General features: G+C 35.9%; 2 protein-coding genes across 2 annotated transcripts; both read right to left on the bottom strand.

Moving 5' to 3' along the window:
* Window positions 1-3920: 3920 nt before the first annotated feature.
* On the bottom strand, window positions 3921-5529 carry LOC133728102 (ras-related protein RABA1f). Its single transcript, XM_062155511.1, has 2 exons — window positions 5145-5529; window positions 3921-4609 (listed from the first exon to the last, which is right to left on the bottom strand). Exons 1-2 carry the CDS (start codon window positions 5360-5362, stop codon window positions 4177-4179), a joined length of 651 nt encoding a protein of 216 aa, XP_062011495.1. The 5' UTR covers window positions 5363-5529; the 3' UTR covers window positions 3921-4176.
* A 747-nt stretch (window positions 5530-6276) lies between these two features.
* On the bottom strand, window positions 6277-12711 carry LOC133728103 (uncharacterized). The gene is made up of 9 exons (XM_062155512.1): window positions 12356-12711; window positions 12116-12259; window positions 11951-12033; window positions 10834-11288; window positions 10048-10211; window positions 9599-9684; window positions 8107-8240; window positions 6945-7250; window positions 6277-6677 (listed from the first exon to the last, which is right to left on the bottom strand). The coding sequence occupies exons 1-9, from the start codon at window positions 12674-12676 to the stop codon at window positions 6490-6492; spliced, it is 1881 nt and encodes a 626-aa protein (XP_062011496.1). The 5' UTR covers window positions 12677-12711; the 3' UTR covers window positions 6277-6489.
* Between the last annotated feature and the right edge of the window lie 261 nt (window positions 12712-12972).

The raw sequence follows: 12972 nt of genomic DNA on the forward strand, positions 1-12972 counted from the left end.
ACGACTGCATATGTAGACATATAAAATGCATTTACCTGAGATGTCTCTGAGATCAGTGTTGTGATCACCCTTTTTCAGCTTCTACAGGATGAAATGAGATGATAAGCTTCACTTGCATTGTATGGGAATGCCAATAATGAACATGTACAAAATCTTGTACTTACAAAGGGACATTTTCAGGTACAGTTTTTATAAGGCGTGGCTGAGTAAGCAAAATAGGTGTACAAACAGAATTCCATATATATAGGATCTTGCATGTATATCGTTTTTGGGTAAAGCTAGTGCACTTTGTATAAGGAAACAAATTTATCTTCATTACTGATATCATTGTCAAGAAAAAAAATTGTATCTATCAACCAAATAGAATAATAGATAGAGTGATAGATACAAATAGACATTCTCTATGAACTAAGTAGAATTAAATAGGTAATGTGTTCATAGTTTCATATGTAATGCTTTAAGACCATACAAACTCCAGACAGAAACATTGCATGTATATGAAGCTCAGTAAATTTATTGTTTTATTCTGTGCACTTGGTTCAGACGTACATATGATCTTGCTCTAAGTATTAATCGTAATAGAATTTGGGATTCACAGGATTATTATAAGAACCAGGATAAGAAATATAGGAACTCTACATTATAATCTAGAAGTGGTTGCTTGTGAAAAAGGTCTGCCGTATCTGCAAATCCGAAGGGCTGATCACAGGGAAGAAGGATGTCTAGAAATGCGGAGGACAAATCGATAATGACATAGTACTCTTCCTTTCTTCGATCTACCGACCATTTTGCTTTTGGTATGAATTTTTATATGCTCTCTCTTTTTATATATAGTGTCCAGGTCAATTATTTGTTGGTATTCATTTGTGACAAGTTTTTGATGGTCATGTTCAGAATGAAATTTCGATTTCAGTTACTTATTACACTTTCTGATTAATTCCCAGCAGTTTCATGTTGCATCATGGAAGATATCGATGTGATTTGCTTGTCTAATTCCACAGCTGTTGCTTCATGGTGCTGATTTTAGATAAGACAAAAAAGAAAAAGAAAAAACATAGATTAGATAACAAGCTCTTCTCTCGTTTTTATTAATTGAAATACAAAACAATACCACTTAAACCCATAGGCAATGTTCTCATTTTCTCATGGCCGGGGATCTATACTCTAGGTTCTCATTTTCTCATGGGGATATATACTCTCAACATGCCCTCGCATTGTGACGAATTTTTCAAGCCATACATGTAGACAACTTATATTAGGTGACGTGGAGCCAATTTAAAACTAACAAAATCTTCCTAAATTGGATCAAGCAAAATTTAACAAAAATTAATGCAACAAAACCTTTCCTAAATGCGAGTGTTTTTTTTTATATCTTCCTATATGTTTTTTTATATCAATGTAAGTGCTGAATTACATCGATTATATTGAAGACCACAAAAAAGTAATTACGTGGAGTTGGTTCTAAATAATGTTGTGGGTGCACTAAATTATTAGGGTGTGGTACTCTTTCCTTGGGATATTTACGTATATATTTTGGGATAGTATTTCAGTAAATGTATATATTGTCTTCTCTCTCATCAAAGGCTTTAGCAAATTCAACAGAAACAGCAAGCGGGTGGTGCAGGTCTGCCTAGCAAACCACATATACCGATATACGTACTATCTAAAGTTGATGAAGTTTCATTTCCAAACAAAAAGTTAATGAAGTTAAAATTTGTGAATGAGATTTGTGTTGACATAGCTATCACAAAAAGAGGTTGTGTGGCTACTTTCATGAGAGGAGGCTGCAGCAAACTTTCGTGCATAAGAAAATGGAACAGCTGCGACAAGATGTATGAAAGTGGGTATAACTAGAGCTTATTTGACATACATAGGGCCCAAACATCCATCTTTCTCTCGTAAATTAAATCAGATTGTTTTATTGCTGTTTAGTCGTTGCTCTGGATTGCATGTATATAAGATGTTGGAGGAAAGCTAAAGAAACCTAGCAAAACATAAATCAGGTAAACTAGTCAACTGTTCATGAACTACATTAAGTAAACTTATCAAAATTGGTATTGGGATTGGGATTGCGGACCACGGGGATAACCAAAATATAGTGTTGGGATTGGAATTGCGGATCAAGGATAACCAAATCTTTAAAGATTTTGAAAGTCAAGTGAGCTCAAACCCACAGTTGTACTTTATCAGAATACAGTGTTGGGATTGGAATTGCGGATCAAGGATAACCAAATCTATAAAGATTTTGAAAGTCAAGTGAGCTCAAACCTACAGTTGTATTTAATTTTTTCTCCCTCACGTCTAAAGTTGTATTTGAATTCACGTTAATATTTTTCTTAAAAGAATTTCCTTCATGTATAATTCCAATCCCAACACTGTATTCTTAAATCAGAATACAGTGTTGAGATTGGAATTGCGGATCAAGGATAACCAAATCTTTAAAGATTTTGAAAGTCAAGTGAGCTCAAACCCACAGTTGTACTTTATCAGAATACAGTGTTGGGATTGGAATTGCGGATCAAGGATAACCAAATCTATAAAGATTTTGAAAGTCAAGTGAGCTCAAACCTACAGTTGTATTTAATTTTTTCTCCCTCACGTCTAAAGTTGTATTTGAATTCACGTTAATATTTTTCTTAAAAGAATTTCCTTCATGTATAATTCCAATCCCAACACTGTATTCTTAAATCAGAATACAGTGTTGGGATTGGAATTGCGGATCAAGGATAACCAAATCTTTAAAGATTTTGAAAGTCAAGTGAGCTCAAACCCACAGTTGTACTTTATCAGAATACAGTGTTGGGATTGGAATTGCGGATCAAGGATAACCAAATCTATAAAGATTTTGAAAGTCAAGTGAGCTCAAACCTACAGTTGTATTTAATTTTTTCTCCCTCACGTCTAAAGTTGTATTTGAATTCACGTTAATATTTTTCTTAAAAGAATTTCCTTCATGTATAATTCCAATCCCAACACTGTATTCTTAAATCAGAATACAGTGTTGGGATTGGAATTGCGGATCAAGGATAACCAAATCTTTAAAGATTTTGAAAGTCAAGTGAGCTCAAACCCACAGTTGTACTTTATCAGAATACAGTGTTGGGATTGGAATTGCGGATCAAGGATAACCAAATCTATAAAGATTTTGAAAGTCAAGTGAGCTCAAACCTACAGTTGTATTTAATTTTTTCTCCCTCACGTCTAAATTTGTATTTGAATTCACGTTAATATTTTTCTTAAAAGAATTTCCTTCATGTATAATTTCAGCATTAATATTTTTTATTTTGCCGGACCAAAAGATATTCCTTCATTGTCTTTAAAGATTTTGAAAGTCAAGTGAGCTCAAACCCACAGTTGTACTTAATCAGAATACAGTGTTGGGATTGGAATTGCGGATCAAGGATAACCAAATCTTTAAAGATTTTGAAAGTCAAGTGAGCTCAAACCCACAGTTGTACTTTATCATAATACAGTGTTGAGATTGGAATTGCGGATCAAGGATAACCAAATGTATAAAGATTTTGAAAGTCAAGTGAGCTCAAACCTACAGTTGTATTTAATTTTTTCTCCCTCACGTCTAAATTTGTATTTGAATTCACGTTAATATTTTTCTTAAAGAATTTCCTTCGTGTATAATTTCAGCATTAATATTTTTTATTTTGCCGGACCAAAAGATATTCCTTCATTGAATAATTTCAGCAGGCATAAACTGCTTTGTGAGCAATGTTCCCCAATGTGCATTTCATTACATGACCAACATATACATTCTATTAGAGGATTCATTTATATATGGGTGCTTATAGCTTAATTAGACACAACAAGAAAGCTAATAATCAAACATGGAACTCTAATCATTAACAAACTCTTCCTAAAGTAGAGTAACCGAGCAGAACAAAAGAATAAAAAAGAATGCAGATTCATGAGAGCACAAATAATCAATAAATTGACAGAAGATGGAAGCTGTGAGATTTCTTTAGACTCCAAAACTATAAGCCAACCCCACGAAAACTCAAGCACTAGAAAACATGATCATTACATTAAAAAGTTCACGAGAATATCCATGAGTTGTGAGGCAGAAACCCTCAAACTATAGGGGCAGCAAAATGAAAGGATGGCGCATTGATCTTGACCTATGATCCTTTTTCTTTTTTGGTCATGTTCCCATCACCCTTCTGATTAGGCAGAACAACACCCATCTTTCTTAATGGCTGAAACATCATCCTTGCCTCCAACATTTATGGTTTGTCCCTTAGGCACGGCTGCAGGATCATCTCCAACCTCAAGTGCTTTCCGGCTCACAACATTATGTATTTGGGTTAGGACTTCAGTGAATGCATTTTCAACATTCATAGACTCGAGTGCTGACGTCTCCATAAAGAAGGTGTTTTCTCTCTCAGCAAAGGCTTTAGCATCCTCAACAGAAACAGCACGCAGGTGACGCAGGTCGGCCTTGTTACCCACAAGCATTATCACTATATTGGTGTCTGTGTGATCCCGTAGCTCCTTTAACCATCTCTCAACATTCTCAAATGTAACATGTCGGGTGACATCATAGACAAGTAAAGCACCGACAGCTCCTCGGTAGTATGCACTTGTAATTGCTCGGTACCTTTGCAGAAAAGTAGAACTCATTATTGAAACTCAAAAAATGATAGCAAACAAAATTCAAAATCAAAAGCAACATAAAAACAATTCATACATATATAGTGGTTCTGACCCAATTATCTCACTAATACTACTAGTGTTCTACCATAGCGGTTCTACTTACAGATTTAAGACCAAGCTACCATACATAATATAGAGTAAAATATCTTGCATTCTAATTATCAAAAGGTTCTATAATACAAAGTTCTCCAAACTAGTGTACATTGCAGAACGAAAATCATTTCCATAAAAAAAAAAAGTTCAGATTATAGAGGACCATTATAAAATCCCGTATTGGGTTACATTTCTTTTAGACACAGATCTGACCTTCCTGCTATAACCATGTAGAAATAAACAGGATTCAATAATTCAAGATCATACAATGAGGCTGAGATCTCGATTCGATTCGATTCATTGAAAGGCTCAAATGAACTAACTAAACCAAAAATCCAATGACCATAACAAAAGGATAGGAATTGCATTGAAAGGCTTAATATTACCTTTCTTGGCCGGCGGTGTCCCAAATCTGGGCCTTGACGATCTTATCATCGACGCGAATGCTGCGGGTGGCGAACTCGACGCCGATGGTGGACTTAGACTCGAGGCTGAACTCGTTGCGCGTGAACCTGGACAGTAGGTTGGATTTGCCGACGCCGGAATCGCCGATCAAGACGACCTTGAAGAGGTAGTCGTAGTCGTCGTCCGACCTGTAGGCCATGTCTCCGCTGATCGAAATCCGAGGGCTGACTGATTTTACGGGTCTAATCGGCGCCGGGTCGGATCGAATTCGGTCGCCTGTGATTTATGAAGGGGAAGACCTCGGGCTCGGAGACATGGACAAAGAGGAGAGAGGAGAGAGGAGAGAGAAGAGAGAGAAAACAACGCTCTGGCGATAAATATGTGACGACGCTCTTAGATCCGTGTGGCCTGGTGAAGCCCAATTAAACAAAAACACTTCCCTCTTAACGCACGCGGTTTCGGTCGACAAAATAAATTTTGAAATCAAATTGTAATTCGGAAATGAAAAGAAAAAAAAGGAAGAACTTGTAACCAAAAAAGAAAAAAGGAAGAACTACTTCCATGTTTTTTTTTTTTTTGAAAGGTCTACTTCCATGTTTAATAACATTCCATTTATTTTTTAAACTTACGATTTTACTCTTTTTATATGAACTTGATGATCGTTAAGACATTCAAAATTACAATTTACACGAACGAACCGAATCTGTCGAACCAGAACCGTTCGTGTACATTGTTGTAATTTGTAGTTTTGAATGCCTTAATGATCATCAATTTAGCTAAAATTTTGCAGAGATGATGTATACATTAAAACCTAAAAACTGAACGGTTAATATGTGAATATGTGATCAAAAAGTGGCCAAAAACTGGAAATCCGTATCTAAGCTTAGATAAGGAACATTAAAACCTAAAAACTGAACGGTTAATATGTGAATATGTGATCAAAAAGTGGCCAAAAACTGGAAATCCGTATCTAAGCTTAGATAAGGATGTCCTTAGCCAAGAATGATTGATACACACACACACACTAATGGTTCCTAATAGTCTTCCCTCATCTCCAACCCAAAACATATCTCTTCCAAGTTCCAAGTTCTAACCAGATTATATAAATGAAGGTTTTGATTAATCTAAAAACACTTCTAATTGAAATTATTTTTTTTCTTCTAATTACTCTAATATTTACAAGAACTCAACATGAACCTCTCGCCCCTGTTACAAAAATGCCTATTTATATTTGCATAAGCTTCTAGCGTTGACTCAATTTTGATCGTTTGAAATGTGGGAAACAAAACTTTCAACAATATATCATCAAGCTTTGTTTCCACAAATTCAATTAGTTCTCTGTCGAGAATTTGAATAAATTCGAACAGAATTTTGAATGTGCATTTGCAAAAAACAGAGCAAGTCCCTCTCACTTTCTTTCTCTAAGCAACAACGAGCATCCACAACGTAATAGAACTCTGATCCATACATATGCACTGCACTCGCTGCTTTGTAAGTTAAGAGCTCCAAATCACCTGTTGCAAATAAAATCCAACAATACATCATTTTCGGCTATTTTGGTTTGAACAGATGCATGCAAAAAAATAAAAATAAAGGTACTTTCAGTCATTCCAATTTGAAGAGATGTTGGTTTTTTTTTTTTTCCTCTCAAATGCATATTGTTAATAAAAAATGCTCGCTAAGTGATCCAGATTGAGATAACTGTGCAAAGCTTGCCTAGACAGAGATGAGCCTTCATTGTATAGAAACTGGGACAACTTGGGGATAAAGGTGATATATACCTGCTGCAATCTCTGATGCAAGAATATCATGGCTGAAGTGCCGCGTAGACCACCATCTACAGCGCAATTTCCAATTCTTTCCAGATTGTCCCTTTATAAATATTTTCGGGGTCTTATTGAAAGAAACAGAGTACCGTGGTTTATGTCCACCTTCATTTCCATTCAGACACACCGACATCCTGTCCTCTTCATACTGAGAAAGCTTCAGGAAACACATAGCATACTCTCTCCATGTGTTGTATTCAGCATTGGTGGCATCTAAATGCAAAGCTATCATTTCAAGCAGGGACTCAGGACTATAATTATCTGCAAAACATCGTAAGAGACATTTTGTTATAACAAGATATAATGAATTTAAATTATAATGCAGATCTACTTCTTGTTACATACAAAGATTAAACCTACTGCTTTGCAACTATTATAAAATTTATGGTATAGTAATGGAGAGTACACTCACGGTTAGATGGTTTTACAGAAAGTTTGCAATTTTCAAATTTTAGTTAATCTGTTAATCACAAAGATGGAAGACCGTAAAAGGACGAGATGTATTAATTATGAGTTACTAAAAACATAGACCCCACAAAATCAAAGAAAGAGCAAATACAATTGGCAGGATTTTACGAAATGGAATCAAGTTATCCCCAGTGACCAAAATATTAGGTAACTCCGTGAGACATTTACTACCTGGCACACTTGGAAATGAGAAAAAAGCTCATACTTCAAGAAAATAAAAAAATGAAAAAGATTGTTCAAATCAAAACTTAGTTTGGCAACCAGGAAAACAGCTATTCCCTCACTAATAGGAACATGGTTTCATTTCCCAGAATGTCCGAGTAAAAATTAACACAGCAAACTAGTAAAATTTTGATGGGTTCCTATCACTTCCAAACATTTGGCCGTCCAGGGGAGTTTAAAATTTAAACCAGACAGTTTTTACTCATTTGCTACAGAAACATTACATGACTGTAAACGTATCTTGGTTCCATGTCCTCAAAGTAATTTCAAAGACAATTAGTAATCACATGAATGCTAAATAGTGAACAGACTAGTCTTTAAGTATGTAATAATGATCTTCTACCTGATTGGAACTTGGAACAAATATGGACTTGACTATTGTTTCTCCTAGACTATGTATAGGATTAAACTGAAAAAGAATATGTACCATTTTGATGCAACAGAACAAGCTTTTCCAATGAATCGCAACATGTAGGATCCTTCCTTAAGTTTTCCTCCAGACAAGTGGAAAGCACAGGTTTGTTATTAGAATCAAATTGCTGCAGAAGACTAGACCTTAATCTGTCCAACATGTAGACATTAGAGCATAAGTACCCTTCATAAATCATAAGCAACGTGAGCATGAACTAACTAGCATGAGTAGAAAATTTTAAAAATTCTCATGTACATAACTAAAGCAACAAAAATTAGGAAACATGTGGAATTAAGGTAGTATCTGCTCTATTGAATGAGCATTGTATAGGCATTCCATAGGATATTCCAGTGTTTTATTGATGAAAAAAAATAAAAAAAGGAATCACCAGTTTCACTAAATTTTCATCAAAATAATAATATTAATTATGATCCTTGCCAAATTTCAATTCTTCCTAGTTTACCGTATAATTCTCCACAAATATATTTTATTTTGATTTCATTCTAATATAAACCTGCTTCCATTACATTACAATGTCCATTTTAACAAACAATCTCCACCTAACTTATGCTTGTTATATATCATCAAAATTGATCAAACTGCCAAGACCATATTTCACATGAAAAACCACCAAAGTTTTGAACAGTGGCAAATCCAGAGTTAATGCTCAGGCTAGTTTGAAGACAAGGAAATTTATCATGCAAACTCATATCGAATCTCAATAATCTATCAGAAGTTGTAATGCAATTGGGTGAGATAATCTGGATGACAAAATGGAGATTCAGTGTTTTATATAAGCCAATTTTTTATGAAAGAAGCATTATCTCAATTTTGGTTTTGGTCATGATAATACCCATCAGCCTAACATCATCAAATATCATTAGTCTGTTGGTAATCGTCAAACTCTTAATAAATCAACTCCTGGGATCTACTTTCTACTGTTCAGAGAACCAAACATACCTGGTCTAATCTAATTACAAGGAAACCAGATTGCCAGTCATTATAAAAAGCGCAGAGGTGTGTCCCGGCCGGTTTAAATGAAGTGCGCCTTTACCTAATGAAACTTCTTTTCTGTGAATGTAAAGTTTTGTTTTCAAATAAGTTGTGCCTCCACCCATATGGTACATAGGACTATAGGAGACATTTCTAACATTACTTATTTCAAGTTTACTGGTTTTATATTCTATTTTTCTACAATAACTCTCGCCTTGTAAGGACACACTATTTTCCGACTGAGAAGTGCATCAACTTTTAACTCCCACTGTACTACGTTCAATACTATCAAGTATCGACCTACCTCCCAGACCACCCTGGAAGTAACAATAGCAGTCAAACCCTCGGGTAAAAAGTTATATATATATATATATATATATATATTGCTTTCACCTTTTATCCCTTTTTTCTAGAATCAAACTACCAAAACATAATTTCCTTTTTTGTATTTTCACTCTTTACAATTAACTCTGAGAAGTAAAGATAGAAACAAAGTTGGCAGATAAAGTAGTACCGAGTAGGCAGCGCTGAGTTTGAAAAATTACAACAATATTCAATCTCATCTAGGGCCTCTTTAACTTGACCTCCAATCAGCAACAGCTGCCACACACAAAAAAGAAGAAAAAATGAAAAAAGACGAAAAGAAAAAGAGCCTGAGAGTATAAAATACATGAATTCTAGTACGTACTATAAGCTATAAGCTTGTAAGTTGTAACTATATCAGTAGATGCAACGATGAATGCTCTTTTCTTTTCCAGCATCCAGTGAATGCTCTTATATTCCTCATTAAAAACAGATTTTACAGGGGAAGTCTATTGAGTATTTTCTCAATAAAAATATCAGACTAATGGTTGCACGTACATTAACCCAAAATTCTAACAGGAAGACCACAAAATTTGCATGTATATTTTCACAGAAATCAAATAAAGATAATGTTACTTCTTCACTAAAACAAGTGCTCACCTGTATCAAAGGATGTAAGGCTACCAATACCGGGGGTGAAGAGTGAAGAGCATGTCGTAAGTACTTCACTGCATCCTTGTAATAGTCATTAAAAATATTCTTATCTTCATGATTATCGAGAGACTCTGGCAATCGTATGGGCAGTAACAGTGACTCCAACCCCTCTGGCATTATGAATGACAAATCCAGTATAAATATAAGTCCATGAACTAGTAACAAATAGAACACAGATATATGAAGCTAATAAAGTCCTAAGAATATCTAGACTACACAAATAAACAGAGAGGCATGCACGCGCAAACACACACACACTAGATTTGGTTTGGTTATCCATGAACTATAATGCATTTGGTTTTCATTTTGTTGAATTCCAAATTTTCGTAAGGAAGATGTCATCCTGCACTCTTATCCATTCTTTACCACTCGCTGCTTCTATCCCTTATCAGTTATTATCAATAGATGGTATTTCTGAAAAACTTGAAATAGAAGGAGCTGAAGATGACACTTTTATAGTATGGATAACAGCTCCTTTTAAATATACTGGAATATCGAAGCTACTACAATCAGTATCTGATAATCGTGCAAAGACTCTACTAGAAAATTTGCATTCGATGAGCAATGTAAACAAACAATTAAATAATCCAAAACTAAATTAGAGAAGTCGTTCATTTCCCCTGATGCACATAGACCAGTAGAGGGACAAGCCATATTTTTCCTTATACAAAGAAATCCAATTATTAAACGCAATAACTACTTCAGTCAGAATGAAGGAAATTTTATTCTTACCAAGTTCAGAGAAAATGGGAGCATACTGCATTTGACCACCATGATCAGATAAAGCAGCTTCATCTTCTGAATTTTCAGCAGAGTCCGCATAGAAATTTTGGGTCTCAAATTTCGGTGGAGAAATTTCTACTTCCATGTCATCAACCTCCACAGAGATCTCTCTATGTAAGCCACTGTCAGCATCAACAGCAACAATAGGTGGTACATTCTCTACTTTATCATTCATGACAGAGGTGCCTGAATCACAATGAATGGCGCTACCAGCCTCGTTACTGTTAATAGAGCCATGCCCCTCTGAGCCTGCAACTAGTTCATTTGATTCCCTAGTGTAAAACTGGTCAGCCTCCCTCCACTGCATCTCTTTTGGGAGCTTGGAATACCACAATTTCTGGAATGTCAATCCGACAATCATATTTCGAAGAGGGTCATTTCGAAAACCATTTGGTTGCATGATACTGGAAAAAAAAATGAAAAGCAAATTCATTCAGAATTTCAGATGATGTATATCATATGGTATTGCCTTAGAGATGCCATTTGCAGCTAAAGTAAAAGTAAGTAATTTGACAAACTCCTTTTGCTTACACCAATAGTCTTCCCTCAAATATTACATTATAAAAGATGAAAATAACAAACAATAAAATAACTTCATCAAAAAAAAAAAAACACGAAAAGAAAAAAGATGATTATTCCACATATAGTAAATAGTATCAAGGGAATGCTAACTATATGAAGTGAAAACAGAAACAGATTATGGCATACTGGGGCAAAAACACGTTGAAAACAAAATTATAAATATACATAATTACATATACATTCTTATAACATGGTCCATAGTACACTAGAAACCTCATTCTCAGACAAATCGATTTGGAACAGTACTTAACTGGCTTGCAGAACAAAAAAGAAGCAAGCTTTTAAGTTAAGAATCAGAACAAGACACCAAAACTACTCTAGCAATAATGAAACAGAAACAAAATAGATTTCTAAAATGTTCCGGCTACATTAGACTTCTACATTACGAAAGCAGGGTATTCTGATTCAATTCCTCACTCAAGCACAGTAAACCATTACAGTAGCAAATTTTTGCAACCAGTCAACCCAAAAATAACAACCTTACCCGAAAGCACCGGCTTCAGCTTCCATAAGATTCCCTTTTGCAAGGGAGAGCGAGATGCGCTCAAGTTCAACAGCATGTCTGTACTGCACAAAAGCAAAAACCTTCATGGCTGAACAAATACCGAAACCATGTGCATAAGTAAAACACAATGCAAATACTCCATACCTCTTCTAACTCTGCCTTCATCTTACCATTCTTCTTCTCCCAAGCTTCAAACACATTCTTAATCCACACCTCCTTGGAGTAATTACCAGGCAAACGCTCCTCCTTTTCCATCTCAGACAACCGCTCCACCATTTCCAGCAAAACCTAGCCCCCAATCCCAACAAACACAACCATCACATTGTCAATTTCACCCCAAAATTATTCAAATTCAAAACCAGGGGGCTAAACTAAACTCATTACCCAATACATGAAGCGGTTGTTCGCCGGCGACCTGTCGCTGGCTCCGCCGCCGAGCAACACGCTGAGGACGCCGCTGGCGTCGACCCAGTTGTGGTGAATCACGAGCTTCCGGAGAAGCTTTTCGAGCTTGGCGCGGTGCACCGCCCTAGGTTTTGTGGCGCCGATGTCGAGCAGAGTCGACGGCTTGCTTAGTGATAAAACGATGCGTTTTAGGTGCCCCGACGGTGCTGCCTCGTCGCCGTCGTCGGTGTACTTTCTTTTCCGGCTTTCGGGAATAATCGGAATGTTGTGGTCCGATTCTGGTATAGGAGATTCAGCCATGGCAGCTAAGCCGCCGAGGGTTTTGGGTTTTGGGGATTTCAAAATCTATATATACGGACGGGGTAAGAAAGATAAACGTGGTAATTGAGTGGGGTAAGATTTAATTACTACAGTAAATAGTAAATCTTTGGTATTCGAGAGATAGTTATATACCGAGAACCCTAAACAAAATGAAGAGCTCTGCCGACCGAGCTCAAAAGCAAGCGACTTTTCCAATGATGGGCAAAACGACGGCGTTTAATTGTGATTGCAGAAGTTGAAGAGGTAGGGCTTGTCTTCCCTCTACTGTTGTTATT

This window comes from Rosa rugosa, chromosome 2, assembly GCF_958449725.1.
Source record: "Rosa rugosa chromosome 2, drRosRugo1.1, whole genome shotgun sequence".
Classification (NCBI taxonomy): Eukaryota; Viridiplantae; Streptophyta; class Magnoliopsida; order Rosales; family Rosaceae; genus Rosa; species Rosa rugosa.

Coding starts and splice junctions, on each gene's coding strand:
- LOC133728102 (XM_062155511.1), bottom strand. CDS start 5,362: ATGGCCTACAGGTCGGACGACGACTACGACTACCTCTTCAAGGTCGTC. Junction 4,610..5,144: donor GACACCGCCGGCCAAGAAAG/GTAATATTAAGC, acceptor TTTTCTGCAAAG/GTACCGAGCAATTACAAGTG.
- LOC133728103 (XM_062155512.1), bottom strand. CDS start 12,676: ATGGCTGAATCTCCTATACCAGAATCGGACCACAACATTCCGATTATT. Junction 12,260..12,355: donor ACAACCGCTTCATGTATTGG/GTAATGAGTTTA, acceptor ATTGGGGGCTAG/GTTTTGCTGGAAATGGTGGA. Junction 10,212..10,833: donor TCCCATTTTCTCTGAACTTG/GTAAGAATAAAA, acceptor TCATAATGCCAG/AGGGGTTGGAGTCACTGTTA.